The sequence below is a fragment of the Hydra vulgaris genome, chromosome 02, assembly GCF_038396675.1.
Source record: "Hydra vulgaris chromosome 02, alternate assembly HydraT2T_AEP".
Lineage (NCBI taxonomy): Eukaryota > Metazoa > Cnidaria > Hydrozoa > Anthoathecata > Hydridae > Hydra > Hydra vulgaris.
In genome coordinates, this window is record NC_088921.1 from 67,154,673 (window position 1) to 67,170,555 (window position 15,883).

General features: G+C 29.3%; 1 protein-coding gene across 1 annotated transcript in view; it reads right to left on the reverse strand.

The window, feature by feature from the left end:
- Nucleotides 1-15,620: 15,620 nt before the first annotated feature.
- The window catches only part of LOC105845166 (diphthine methyl ester synthase), a 46,233-nt gene continuing 45,970 nt past the window's right edge, over nt 15,621-15,883 (reverse strand). Inside the window, exon 8 of the mRNA XM_065791760.1 lies at nt 15,621-15,869. Coding sequence (XP_065647832.1) covers nt 15,661-15,869 — 209 coding nt within the window. The 3' untranslated portion in view covers nt 15,621-15,660. The remainder of the gene's footprint in view (nt 15,870-15,883) is intronic.

The window sequence follows — 15,883 nt, forward strand, 5'->3', positions numbered from 1 at the left end:
AATCCATGATGATTTTAAATTTTTTTTAATTTCATAAATTTTATATTTTGAATTTTAAAACATTTAAAAAGTTGATTGATTGTTTGATCAAGATCTGTTTTTCCTGTTTTATTGAATCAGTATAATTCTATCGGTAAAAAAAATTACGTAATCGTGGTGCAAAAATATCTGTCAATATTAGACAGGGGCAAACAGTTTTAATTTTATACCCTTTTATACAACAAGTCAGAATTTTTGGAAAAACCAGGAGTAACTAACAGGTTTTTTGTTGAAAATAGAAAAAAAAAATAGCCTTCAATAAAAAGTTTTGACAATTTCGTTTTGTTCTAGGCACAAACAGAAAAAAAATCAAGACATGAAAAAGTATTCCATTGAATCCAAAGAGGAAGACTTATGTTTCTAATATTCATTTGTTGCATATGTTATAAACATATACTACAAATGAATTAACTAAAAAGAATATCGTTGATTGGTTGTTGATTGTTTCTTAAAATCATGTCAGTTTCAATACAATAGTTACAAATTTTTGCATGTAAAAATTTGTAACTATTGTATCTCAATAGTATATGTCATGTTGATAGAATAAAAAATTTTTTTACAGGGTAAAGGGGAAAGGAAAAAGGGTAGGCTCTCTGTTCCGTTCTTATAATATTTATTATATCCGATTTAAGTTAAACAAAAATTCTCAAATTGTCCTAGGTCTTTTTGTGACTTTTGTGACACACGACGAACGTATTGTCATTAAGTAAGACTTCCAAATCTAAAAACATCTTGCTTGTTGAAAATTTATTCATAATTTTTTTTTGTGTTGTTGAGGAGGAAAAAACTTAAAGTTTGGCATATACAATATACATTTTCTAGTTTTATACAATTTTTCTGTCATTGATACCGAATACGGCCTCAAATTTGACCCTTAATTATTTTCGAAAGGGCCTTAACGTTTTTCTCATTCAAGACATCAACTTTTAACTGTTCAAATAGTTTTATAATGTACACATTATCTTTTATTTTACAATTAACTTCGAGACTATTATATTAACATAAAACCCGTTTATTTTTTTGGTTACCGTTGAAACGTTTAAAATTTTTGGAAAAAAAGGTAAACCTTTGGGTGGTAAGATTTTCTACGCATAGTTCAGTTTGTACCAGGATAACCACGGACATGATCCAAAAAATTTTTTATTTTGGTTAGAATTTTAATTATCATAACAGGTGTAAATGTAGATTGAATGACTGATGTATTCTATCGATGTATTACTCTGACAGCTTCAGTTAAATTCGGTCTGAGTTGTGGCAACGTTTTGCAGCTTATTCCAGTGCGGCTGCCATTGAAGCGGTTGAAGTCCTTTTTTTGTTTATTTTTGTTAGCCTAATAACAAAATTTACAATAAGAAAGATCGTAGATACATAATATATGATTGGAGCAATTTATATTGTTTTCTCGCGAGCCCTTCTTACATCGTGGCCTTCAATTTATGTTACAAATTACAAGTTAAAAAATAAAAAATATAGGGAGAGTCGCCTTAAATGGAACACTTAAAGAATAAATATTTATTAACCAATGATGGGTTAACTATGAAATCATTTATAATTTAATGAATACAAACAGACAACTCAACTATATTTTTAACCATAATTTGACTTAGTTAATTGCACTGTTACTGAAAATAAATTTGTTGTTGCAATGATATCATTTTATAGGTTTCTATTCACTCACTGACGAGTCCGCATTTTTTGATTTTATGATTTTTTTTTTGTGGAGGCCAAAACTTCACAGCGCTTTTTGAAGCAATTCTTTTGACCGTACAGCCCTGAAATTTTACAAATAATCTTTTGCCGACTAACAATAGCTATATTTGTTACATTTGATTCAATAAGTCTTTTAGATTTACGATGCCCCACCTCCCCGTTGGTTAGATCTGGAACTCCGAAAAAAATATCGGAAACCGAGAGGGCATCAAAAAGTGTTAAGTATCGATATAAATTTAATTAAAAATTTTACAAATATTCCACTTGTTAATTTCAGACAAATAAAAATGCGTCCAAATAAAATAAATAAAAAAACTTTTTAAAAATAGCTTTCTATTCAATCGACTAAAAAGTAGAAAAAAACTTTTTTCTGTTTCTGGTACTCGTGGAAATCATGTACTTATTAATAATCACTTTTGTAAAGCCAATACTGGAAGACATTGAAGGCAATTCATATACACTGCAGGCCAAAAGTTTCCGGACACTTGATATTTTTATATAAAAAGCTAAAATCTATCCTGTATCATTAAATTAACCAATAAAATTAATTTATAATACTTAAACTTACTAATTTTATGTGTTTATGTAAGTTTGAGGTCAGTAATTGGGTATTACTGACTTCAAACTTAAATAAGTAAGTTTTTTTTTTTAATTGTTTATTTTAACTTGATATATAGCGTTACATTACTCTTGAGAGTTTGGTCTTGTTAAAGTTATTTATTTGTTGAAACATGAAGTAAATATTTATAATATAATGATAGCCGACTAAAATGATTAAGAATATTTAGTTTTGTTTAGTTTTCATTTGGTATTAATGATGGTTACATTAAAAAATCTTGAAAAAAATTTTAAAATTTTATAATTCGACTATTTAACTAAAAATATGGGTAAGAAACTTTCTTTAACGGTTGCAAAACGTTCTGAAATAATTACATTACATAAAGAAAGTTATTCAGTTCGTAAAATTTGCAAAAAATTAAAAGTTGCCAGAAGTACTGTACAAGATACCATCAAACGATGGAAAGAAACAGGCATTTTTGAAGACAAAAAAAGATCTGATAGACCACGGAAAACAACAAAAGCATAAGATAATAGTATAATATTGATGAGTAAAAGAAATCGAAGACTTACGGCCCCGGAAATAACTTCAGGCTTTAATAAGAGTCATTCAAAATCTATTTCATTAACCACTACGAAACGACGTCTTAGACAAGCAGGACTTTCTGGCCGTATAGCGGTCAGGAAACCGTTGCTACGGATTGGAAATAAAAAAAAAAGGTTACAATGGGCTATAGACCACCAAAATTGGACAGAAGGAGACTGGGGAAAAGTACTATGGACCAACAAATTTGAACTGTTTGGGCAAAGACGTAGAATTTACATGATCCCAAATGATCCCAGAGTGTTTAGTGCCGACAATCAACCATGGTGGTGGGTCAGTTATGGTATGGGGATGTTTTTCTTCAGCTGGTGTTGGTGACCTAGTTAAAATTGAGGATATTATGAAAAAAGAACAATATAAAACAATTCTAGAAAACAATGCTATACCTTCTGGCTTAAGAACTATTGGTCGTAGTTTTGTTTTTATGCAGGACAGTGACCCTAAACACACCTCAAAATTATGTAAGAACTACATAAAGGAACAAGAGGATAATGGTCTCCTCAAAAACATGACCTGGCCGGCCCAATCACCAGATTTGAACCCAATAGAGTTACTGTGGGAAGAATTGGACAGAAAGGTCAGACAAAAATGCACAACATCCAAAGAGCACCTGTGGCAGATATTAGAAGAATCCTGGTTATCAATTACATCCGAAATAATAGATAAATTAATAAATAGGATGCCACGGATCGCAAAAAAAGTGATAAAAACTCGTGGGTTATTTTTTGACGAAAAGACAGTTTAATAATAATAGTGTTGTTAATATTTTTTTTCTTTTTTTTTTTTTCTTTTTTTTTTTCTTAAATAGTAACTATATGTATCTTTTATAAAATAAATATGATATAAGAATTTTTTTGAAATAATTATGGGAGTTTTAATTAAAAAATTAAACAAAATCCAAGTGTCCGGAAACTTTTGGCCTGCAGTGTACGTATGTAAACAAACGAACTCATCGAAGTAAAGGAATAGAAAGTTTGGCGCCTTTTAAGTCAGATGCTTTCAAAATCAACTTCGTTTTAAATGTACATAAAGCTAAAGGCGCCAAACTTTCTATTCCTTCACTTCGATGAGTTTGTTTGTTTACATACGTATATGAATTGCCTTCAATGTCTTCCAGTATTGGCTTTACAAAAGTGATTATTACTAAGTACATGATTTCCACGAGTACCAGAAACAGAAAAAAGTTTTTTTCTACTTTTTAGTCGATTGAATAGAAAGCTATTTTTAAAAAGTTTTTTTTATTTATTTTATTTTTCCAATCAAAGCAACTGGTTTCCTAAGTTGGAACACTTTGATTTAAAAATAAAATTTTTTAAAAACTCAGTAAAATTACCAAAAATTAATTAAAAATGATTTATCTTTACAATGAAAATTTAAACAGTTCATTCAAAAGTTATAATAGGATTAGTATTATCCTGGCAAACTGAAATTCTACAAACAAAAAATTGTATAAAACTGTTAGGACGTTCTCTAAATTTATTGATTAAAAATCACTAAATAAAGTATTGTTTTTAAGGTTTATAGTTGTTATTAAGTGTTTTTAAACTGCGTCTGAACTATTTCTACAACCTATTGATTTTATTACTGATTAAGTAAGGAAAACTTTATAGTCCTCATCAAGGAAACTTTGGACTATTTTATTATATCTTTTTTTTTTTTTTGTAGTTATTTTAGGTGCTACCAGAAGTCCTTACGGTCTTATCACAGAGCACCGCGGGAGAGCATTTAACAGAAAGTTCACGCCTCCTTCCGTACCAATGTCGCTTGTTGGGCTAGAGCTGGCGTCGAACCTAGGACCTCTGGGTTCTGAGCCAGAACTCTAACCACTGCGCCACGGCTGCTTACTGCAATATCACTGCAATATCATGCTTGCAGCAACTTATAAGATAAGCAATCAATATAGTATGAACACAAAATTAGATCACTGAAAAAAAAAATGACGCAAAAAAAAAGCTTTAAATCAATGGTGTACATGCATTTTTCGAGGGATAACTTTCAAAGTCTGTCAAAACGAAAAAATAAGAAATTATACTAGAAAAATGCAAAATATAGCCATAATTGGTTGTTGTTTTTTTTTTCAAAAATAAGTGCGAGTGATCCCTTTAAGGCGCTGTTCTAATTAAGGCAACTCTACCCTACAGTTAAATATAAAAAGTAAAATACATATAAGTTCCACAAAAATATTACAAATGGTAAAATGTATAATAAGATTTTATAAACAAACAATATCATATATTTTTAATTTTAATTAGAAATAAATATGATCAAGACCAAAATAAGTGAGTAGTGGTGAGTTTTTTACTTATATTAAGTTTAAAATGAATTGAGTTTAAATAAGATCTTGGAACAAACAAATCATTTGAAAGTTGTGACAAAAAATATTTGTGACAAAAAATATTTTACCTTTTCAATGTAAAATATTTTAAGTCTAAAAATATTATGAATGTAAATATTGTAAAACACTAAACTAATTTTGTATTCTATCTAAACAATAGCTTTTTATAGCATTTTTCTCTTTACATTGGTATTGTAATAGTAGGTTGATCGATTAACTGAATTTGTTTTAACTAAGTTGAAAGCACAGTGGCTTTTTCAAGAAACATCATTGTCTCCATATTGGCTTCAGTGGCTTTGCTTAGGTCGTTGTTACCCAGGGCGGTAAACTTTCGGTGTCACCCCTATAGACTCGAACAGAGAAAAAGTGAAACAAAAAAAGTACTCTATATCTAGAAGTTTCTAAATTAAAAAAAATATAAAAAGCCCTTTAGAAAATTTTTTTTGGCATTTTTGCTTTATATACATTTTGATGTCACCCCTCTGTGTCACATCGTGATGGTGTCACCCGATGTGGCCCTCCCTTGGAGAGGTGAATTACAAAAAAAAAAAAAACGTTGTTTAGTATACCTTTTTGCAGACATTACAAGATAGTCTCCGGTTTTTCTTTAACATGATTTAACCAACCAAAATTCTTGATTACGTAGCCAACCCGTGATTTCATTTCGAAACTTAAAACTTCCTGAAAGACCTTCACGTCTTTTTAATTTATATAACATAAAAGGAGCATGGTTCAAGAAGTATTTTTTTTTTCTCTCTTTTTGCATGAACAATTTGTACAAGGTAAATTTAAATTAAGTATATTATTGGTAGGGCTTTAAGAAGATTGCAGTATCATAAAGATCTTGCAATCTTTTTAATTTCCTTCCATAAACAATTTTTACCACAAGTTAAAAAAAAAAACATTACAAATGTTTATAAAATTAAGATGGTTCATGTTCCCAAAAACATTTAAAAGGAAAACGAAGTAATTTAAATGCTGACTTATGTTAACATGAATAAATCAATAAATTTTCAACAAAATAAAAAAATTGTAAACAATTTTTCTGCCTTATTTATTCAGTAATGAATTTTATGCTTGAAAAGATAAAGTTTATATTTATTTTAAAACAAGAAAGGTTTGCTTTATAAAATTAAAATTTTTAGGCGATCATTTAACTGCAAACATTAAGTAATTGCATAGAAAATAAAGCAGTTACGCGAGTTTCCTACTTTTTTACAATTAAAATTATTACAAAAAGTCTAAAAAAAAGAATAAAAACTCACTAGGAGCGCCGAAAATCTCAAATATTTATATTTTCCAAGAGTTTGTTTTGGTGCTGCTTATATAAATGCTGCTTAAATAGGCTAAAACTAAAAAACAAAACAATCAAAAAATAAATAAAAAATTAGTAAGCCCCAACTTCATAAGCTGGTACAGTTCCATTTTGATTTTTATAATCCACAAATTCTTTCCCAACGGCTCTCAGTTTCATTCCATTCTAGTCGCCCCTTTAGTGAACATTTTATTTATTAATGTTATTCTTTAATTATCCATTTTCAAATTATCATTTGCTAACAACTTATAATACGGTATACCAAACTCAACAAAAATAGATTTCATTTCAATAACTCCATTATTAAATTTAATAATTGCTGAAAATACCGATAACTCTATTAATCTCTTTGACACAAATACACCTTTAGGGCACTTTTTTCAAATAACACTATTTAGTTCCAAATAACATTATTCAATTGTAAAAACTGCAAATAAATAACTCTCATTTCAAGTTGTAAAAATATGGTTTTAAAGTAAGGATTTTAAGTAAGTATTGAGTTACTTCTTTAGTTTAAATACTACTTCTTACACCTTATAATGCAAATTTTCCGGCTTGAAATGATGTTTTAATCTCAAGGAACCTATGGTGCCATGGTGTTGCTAGAGACATTTTTGTTTTTAAAAAATATACATTAAAATGAATTTTTTATAACTTATTTAAAATTTCAATAAAATTTCAATACAATACTTAAATTGTTTTAATTTTTTCATAGGAAAAAGACGAAGTAACATTTTTTGATTTTTAGCAATAAAGTATTCATATATTAAAAAAATTTTGATATAGTACTTTTTATAATAAAGGATGTATTAAAATATTAGATAATATTATAAAGATATTATATAATATTTTTCATATTCTATATACAAAACACAAAAAAGTAAAAACCAATACAATTAAAGTACTAAAAATAGAATAAATTTTTGTGAGAGATAATTTCTTATTTTCTCTTTTTATAGGAAGAATAAGTTATTTAAAAGAAAAGTCAAAATTAGGTACGACTATTTTACATAGAATACGACAACGGTAAGAAATACAAAATAGGTCATTTTTAGTTTGGTGAAATGACTCATCGATATTTTTAATAACACGAAAGTTTATTAAATATTTTTGGTTTCAAATTTAAAGATTTATGAAGAAATTCAAAACAAAAGCGGTCAAAACTATGGATTTTTGAGAAACACTGCATGTTCTATTTGTTATTATTCGCGATAAGTAATTCTTTCTATAAACAAGTTGTTCACGGTTATTAAAATGAAAAACTAAGTTAGAGTTTTATCTCTAATACTATAGCTTTGCAGCTTTTTTTTATAAAATATGCTGATTAATAATATCAAAAATTTTTGACAAATGAATGAATATGTCTAGTGTAAATTGAGAATTCTGTTCAATAGTATTGTTTCTCTGAAAACCTAATTGATTTTTATTAAGAAGTTTACCATCAATAAAATTTGTGTACATTTTGCTATAGATCATTTTTCTAATAATTTTGAAGACCAGTTTATTTTACTGATTTGATTAACAAACGGTTTTAAACAATGTATCTCGTAATTCTTATTATTATCAGGTATTTTTTGAAAAACTTGGATATAGAAAAAAAAGTAAAGTTTTTCGTTAAAATCTTGCGGTCTTATAATAAAGCGAGATTGAGTTTTAACGGTGAATAAATACCGGTATCAGTCTGTTGAAAAAGCAAACAAATGCCTTCTAAAGGAAAAACTTAAATTTACGAGATGCAGCAACTTAGCATTTTAAACTTAAAAATAGTGGATTTAAAATTTAATAAAATAAAAACGCCTCAGCTACTCAATTCCTTATATTTTACGCACACTGCCCAAACTTTTCAAGAATTCATTTAGATAATAGCGTCCTTTTTGTTTTGCAACGTGAAAACTAGAGTATGAAAAGCTGCTATTTAATCACGTGATCAGGTGATAACGACGCAAATCTTTTTGTCTCAACTTCTTTTTTGAAGCATTTGACAGCCGACCTACAAAAAACTTTTTGCGGCAGAATGTTCGGGTTATCGCAGGAACTTACGAAAGTCTGCAGCCAGAAGATATTTTGGAACCCGGCTTCAGCCTCCCAACTAGAAACGTAATTGTGGCCCCACTATAAGAAAAATAATATATAAAAATTTGGCAAAAAATCCAATTTATTACGCAACTTTGATAACAATTTTAACAATTGCACCTAACTAATCTTCAAATTTAAACACAGTAAAATTTTTTTTAGTGGTGGAAGAGAAAAATCTAACCTCTAGTTAAGAGGTATAAGCTATTGGAAACAACTTCCGCATCATCTTGCCTTCAATCTGGCAACGGCCGAAATATCTGCCTCCAAAAATAAATATTGCGACGACCGTTGACTTGAAGAAGTTAAAACGCTTTGGCGTCAAAAATATTTTGGGAGGGAGCCACTGCACTGTCGTATTTTTATACAAATGATTGGCCAAAAATAGTTTTGAAGAAAGTGATAACTTTTATTTAATTTTTTTATCTTTATGTCATTTAAACTAAAAATTTATTAACTTATTTAGTTCAAACACCTGGACGGCGCTGCGTTTTGACCCAAGTTAAAGAGTTTTTTTTTTTTATAGTTAAACTTAATGAAGAAAAAAAATTTAAGATTTGTAGGGCCCTAAAGACTGTTTTTTTAGGGGACAACTCCAAACAACTAGCCGCGCCACTGATTATATTATTTATTAATTATTATATTGTTTCGTTGGAGCAGGTAACTTGTAAAGATAACCCATTACCCTCACAGACCTAATTAGCAAACTGTGTAGGCCATAAATACCTAAGAGGACACAAGTACTTCTACAAAAGGTTACAAACTTGTTTTAATTTTTAAAAAGAGAATATTTAAAAAACTTTCTTCAAAGTAATAATTTTTCATAATATTTACTTATAATATTGCTTTATTTATTTCACACGTCAATGTTTTCATCTTCCAAATAATCTTCATTAGTAGCTTCTAAATCGTTCAGTATTTCATCTTCTAAATTAATAATTTCTGTTGCTTCATATAATTCTAAGTCTGAGGATTCTAGTTCTGTCAGTTTTATTGATTCCATATTGTCCACTTCTAAAATTAAAAACTCTTTACTTTTTCTGGAAGTTTGAGCACAACATTCTTCGTCCGTCTAGAAATCAAGGAGATTCCAAGGAGATTTCCAAGGAGAATTTATAAGAGGATCGGATGATTTCATTGCACGGTTAAAAAAGTCTTTAAAATTTGCTTGTCTCGAACATTTACGAGCATGTAATTCACGATGTCTTCTGTAATATTTGTTTCGGCATTCAGATACTTCCTCGGCTAAAACTCCCAAGGAAACTGGCGAGTTTATCATTATTTCTGCTCCATGTGCAAGACCTTTGTAAACTGTTGACGGCATTTTATTCCAATCATACAGATCTAAATATCGACGGTATACTGTTTTACAGTATAGCTCAAAAAACTCTGGATTTAATGTTTGCTGAAACCTTATTGCAATTAAGATATTTTTGAACATTTTAATAATTGTCTGATCAATCCCTAATCTTTTGCTTAGTTCTTTTGGGTCAGAGAACGCTTTTCTGCAAACGTTTTTGGTGGTAGATGTTCCTGCTCCACTAACTGCAGGAAAATCAACTCGGAGATGCTTCCTTTTGAACATTAATTGCTTGATAAATTTCTTTTTGTTATTGTATACTGTATTGAATGCTTTGGTTACTCTCCATTTTTTGAATTCGAGTCGGTATGAAATATGTAAAAGACACTCTAGAAATCTTATCCAAGAATGTAACGGAGATATCCCATAGATACGTGTACATTTTTATGCTGTAAATCCGCTTAAAATTTCTTCTAACAAGTCATTGCAGTTGGTGTAGCTCCGCAAATACAACAGCGCTGCGTTGACGATGTGTTTGTTATAATTGCTTATACCTTTCCACCAATCATGCACAAAATAAAATTGAAATCAATAATAACAAACTTTCCATTAATTAATTCAATATTCAATGAATGCGAATCCGAAATTTCATTTTCTATTTGACGTTTTTTTCCTAAAACAACTTCGGCAGTTTCTTTGATGAAATGAAGTTCAATTGGCCTACAAAATCTTACACAAGAGGCATTAAGTTGGTCCACAAAAAGTCATTTTTTGAATTTGACACACTAAGCCTCGGAGGTGTTGTTACAACTGCAAACATACTTGAATCTTGACTGTCAACAGAATCGGAAAACGGTTGGTTATACAAAGCCTTCCCAGTAGATCCATTCATACCCCAACGGTTTAAAAGCAACATATTTTCACTTAGTTTGTTACTGATATCCAAATAATCCATTATTTCTTTTTGCCTCATTTTTACAATTCTTTTAGCGGTATGATTCATAAGTGCTTGTAAATCTACTTTGACTCTCAAATCACTGACTTCCAAGTGATTATCATGTGTACCACACAACTTAAGTGCTTTTTCAATTGTTGAATAAGATGGATATCTTATTTTAGATGCCTGTTGGACTCGTTTATAGCCAGATACGCTAAGATCTAGGTCAATTATTATTGCAGCGGCTTCTTCAGCTGTCGTTTTATCGTTGTCATTTGTCAGCTGAACAAACATATGATGTGAATCTTTATGATTTTTGATGACATGTGTTAACACAATGAATAAAAAAAAATGTTTTTGAATATATAGTTTTCTACGGGCTATGAGTAATGATTTTTCAATTGAATCAAAACTTGAATTTGCATGCTCTCTTGCAATTATCCGACGCTTTCTTCTCTTACTCATATCATCAAAATCTTTTTTTGGTCGGCCATTTATATTTTGTGCCAATTCCAATGACGAAAAGACTATTTCAAACTTTTGATTTTAACCATTTTTTGTGTTTCTTTTCAAAAAAACTGTGTTTCTTGATGAATCTCTCCAAAATCTTTGGCAATTCGATTCAACTCCATTTATCTTTTGTACTAAGTTTTCTTTTTTACCACCACTCATACAAACTCTTGAAGTTATGAAAAGTAAAGCATTGTTTATATTTTCTTCTTTTGTTGAATATTTGAAACAGCTAATAATATCTTTAGTTGTAAAATCCATTGCTTTTAATTTTAATAGAATATAACTTTTTATTCTTTTAACTTTTTAAATATGTTAATTTCAAGCATGGAATGTTAATTTTAAGCATAGGATAATAACACATATGCAAATAATTACGTAATTAAATCTCAATTATCAATAATAAACTATCATTTTCAATTGATTATTGAATACAAAGTCTTATACAGACTTTTGATCAATTATCCATTGGGAAAACAAAAAATTGAAAATTGGCTATAATCCAGGTAGCACAAACTTCAAATAGAAATTTCTCGCATTGTCGCAGCTAATTTTTTAATTTCTTAAAAATAGACTCAATTCCAGTTTAGTCGATACCTTTTGATACTATATTTTTTGCGAGATCACGGAAGTTGGAAGTTGTGATATAAACCTTTTTTTCGGCTTAAAACATCAGGAAAATTGAAAAAAAAAAAGTTTTTTTTTCTTGAGCACATCTTATAACGAATATAATTTGGTACTCTTTAATATATAAATAAATTAGCAGAAAAAAAATTATTCACGAAACACTGCTAGAAAAACTAAAACATAATTTTTTTTGAAAACTTAAATTTGGCAAGTATTTTTAACTTTGATGGTCACTATCTCTGAGATTACTATCACCAGAGTAAAAACATTTTGTGTTTTCCTTAATCTGAGCATTCTAAAGCAGTAGGAATTTAGATTTCGAAAAACTGAGACAACTTTTTTTTGTATTTTGGCCACCCGAAAACACATAGGCTTTCGTCGCCCAAAAAAGGTTTTCGAAAGAATGCTTCTTTGACGCCGCACAGTGAGTCAGAAAGGTGAAAAAACGGCAAAAATTATATAACTATGATATATAATTACGTGATACATCAATATAATCGTATTTTGGGTCAAAAAATTTAAATTTTTCATTAAAAATAATTTTTACGCGTATCTATGACGCGTAAGGCGCGCGCATACGCGTGTAACTGTCTTTTACGCGCGTAAAATATAACCTAAATAAAAAAATCAAATTCCTTGATCCAAAATACCATATAAAAGAATACCACATATTTTTTAATCTAAATATTTCTTGTGCCTAAGGCTCGTACTACTTACGCGTATACGCGTTAGAGACTTTTACGCGCACAATGACTGACTTAATTTAAAAAAATTAAATTCCTCAAACCAAAACATTTATTAATTAAAAAGAAAAACTGTTCGAAAAATATTTTAATATTATATAATATTAAAATATATTAAAAACAAAATAAATATTTATCTTATCTAATTTTTCTTTCAAGAAAACAGAAAAAGAAAACCTAATACTAATAAAAAGGCTTTATTTCATTATTACAGCATTAACAAAGATAAAACTTCAGGGGTAAGTGTTTTTCCATTTTCAACCTTGTATTTTTTAAAACAAGTGTTTGATATTACAGGATCACTTCTAATCAACAAGTATTGGTACTGGTTTTTCATAACATTCTTTCTAGATATCTTGGCTGTATGGTTTAATCTAGCTTTGCGAATTTCTATATTTAGAGCCTCTTGTGACTCTTCAGAGAAGTAACCAATTGGCAGTTCTAATGCCTCAGATATCTGCACACCGTGTTCCAAGACTTTATGAACAGTTGGGGGAATCACATACCAGCAATAGTTTTTGAGTATAAGAGCTGTAGTTTCATAGCAATACTGGCCAAAACTTTCAGAGTTCAACTCATAACAGGAGCATACTGCTATTAGGATTGTCCTCAATCTAATAATTACATCTACTGCCACTCCCGTTATATCAGCGAAAGTTTCAGCATTTTCAAATGCTCTTCTGACAGTGTTTCCATCGTTAATGTTGCCAAAACTCTGTTTGGGCATATCAACTATAAGACTTAGCTTTTCTCTAAACCTCAGTTGAATGTTCGTTTTTTTACTTTTTACTAATGCTTTATCAGCAGGGGATTTGGCAAAGTATTTTTAATGTCTAATTTATATCCTAAATGTAAAATATATTCAAAACATCTGAGCCAGCAATGCAGAGTAGAAAGACCCAAAGATAAAACTTTTTTATTGATTAGTTTAGATCTGATCAATGCTGGGTTATTAAGTTCACTGGGCTTAGCTCCGCAAACATTAAATGATTGCGAGGACAGAGTGTTAGTGAGGGCATTAACCACTTTACCATCAAACATGGTTAAATCTAGTTTGAACTTAAATGTGATAGTCGTATCCGGTTTGCCTTCCTCTATTTCTAACTTTACTTCAAACTTGACTAGTCTATTTATTTCTGCTTTTAAAAGTTCATATTCATTTCTTATCAACTCTTCCGTTTTTTTTTTATATTGGAGATGGAGGGGTCTACAGTAATGTGTACTAGAGTGCTTTTTATTTAACCATACATTTTTGTTCATGATGGTTAATTTAAGTGGAACAACAGCTGTCTGGAAAAGACTTTGTTCATTATGTATTATCGATGAATTTCTAATAATTTGATACTGTTCATCAGAAAGGTCACACTGAATTTTTAAGCTCAAGGCATCTTCGGTTTTCATTTTTATCGGAAAATTTATCCTTTTGATTTTATCTTTTTCAGAGTTTGTAGCACTTTTCACAAGATCAACGAAGTCTTTTTTGCTAGGATCTCTAGTGGCTTTTTTTATTGAAGCTAATCCCAATGCTTCAGCAGGATGCAACCTTAAACAAGATAATATTTAATATTTAAGCTTGTAAACTATTTTTTTAACTGGGTTGAATTTAATTTATTTATTAATACCTTAGATCTTCTGCTTCTATCACCTAATTCTTCCCAGTTCTTGCACTTTCTACCTGAACCTGATGCAACATTTTTTTTGTTAACAGTAATATCTTTGTTCAACCAAGTTCGCTCGTGTTCTAAAAGTCTAGAGAAGGTTTTTGCATACTTCCGCAACTTTGATCGGAATTTACATTTAAATATTATTAGATTAGATATTAAATTAGATATTATTTAATAATAATAAATTAGATATTAAATTAGAGTTTTCTTTAGATTTATCATTTCAGGTTTTTCAATACTTTCATAGTATAGACCCTCCAGCCTACAAAACTCACGTAGAAGAGCCTCGAGTAAGTTATCATGATTAATTTCTAACTCTTAAATTATAGGAACTAAATGTATTCTTTTCATGTTGAATGTAAGCAATGAACTATTTTGAGTTATTTTATACACAAGTTTTAATTTTAAAACGTGCACTATGCCATCAAACGTTGCATATATTGGTTTTTGAGGTTTGATAATTAGCACCATCTGCATGAGCATGAGTTTTTTTACTAATAGGAACTAAATGTATAACTTGTGTAATGAATGAAAGCAATGAACTAATATTCGCTACTTTATACGGCAAGTTTTAATTAAAAACGAAAAAAAAAAAAAACACAAAAAAACCGAAGTATTTGAAAGGTCTTATTTTAATTGGGGCAAGTTTGGGCAAGTGATTTTTATTTTTTCTGCTTTCATATATACCTATTAATGGGAAAATATTAAAACTACCATGGAATCTAGTGGAACCGTTTAGTTTCTAAACTTAACTCATAATTAAACTAATTTAAAAAAATCAATTTATGACACATTTTTGAGATCTCAGTAATGAAAAACTAAAAACAAAATTTATTGTCAAAAATGTTGTTAGTAGTTGCCAAACATCTTAAACATATGACTTAAAATTAAATTTTGAACTGTTTTTACCCATGTCAATCTTAAATGAGTGACACAAAAGCTAGATTTTTTTGAACGAGTTTTCCGATAAATAAAATAAATGAGTCTCAGAAAAAGACGTATAAATTGGCGAAATCTTGAAAATTGTTCACAAAAGTTAATTATTGACTTTTAGTGGTATTTAGTAACATAATTAAATTAATTAATTTCCAGCAATACTTTTTTTATGGATTTTGACTCACTGTGCGCCGGGAGGGATTCTATAATAGATAATATAAGATAGAGGGACTCTGACGTACACATTTTGGAAAAAAGTTAAAAGCCAATTAAAAAAAAAAGTTTTCATTAAATGATAAGTTTTATTTATTATTCATTTTGCGTATTTTGTAGATGATCAATTGAAAATAACTGCAGCATTTCATTTTCTATATAATGAATTTCACCAGGTATGATTAAAGAATGAATAGGAGGACCAAGATCTATCTTGCTAACTTCGTTCATTGTACCAAATACTATTTTCTGATCTTCCCACCCAACTCTTGCCAAAGCCACGCAAAAACTACTGTCGTCTAATACTGGAAGAAAAAAA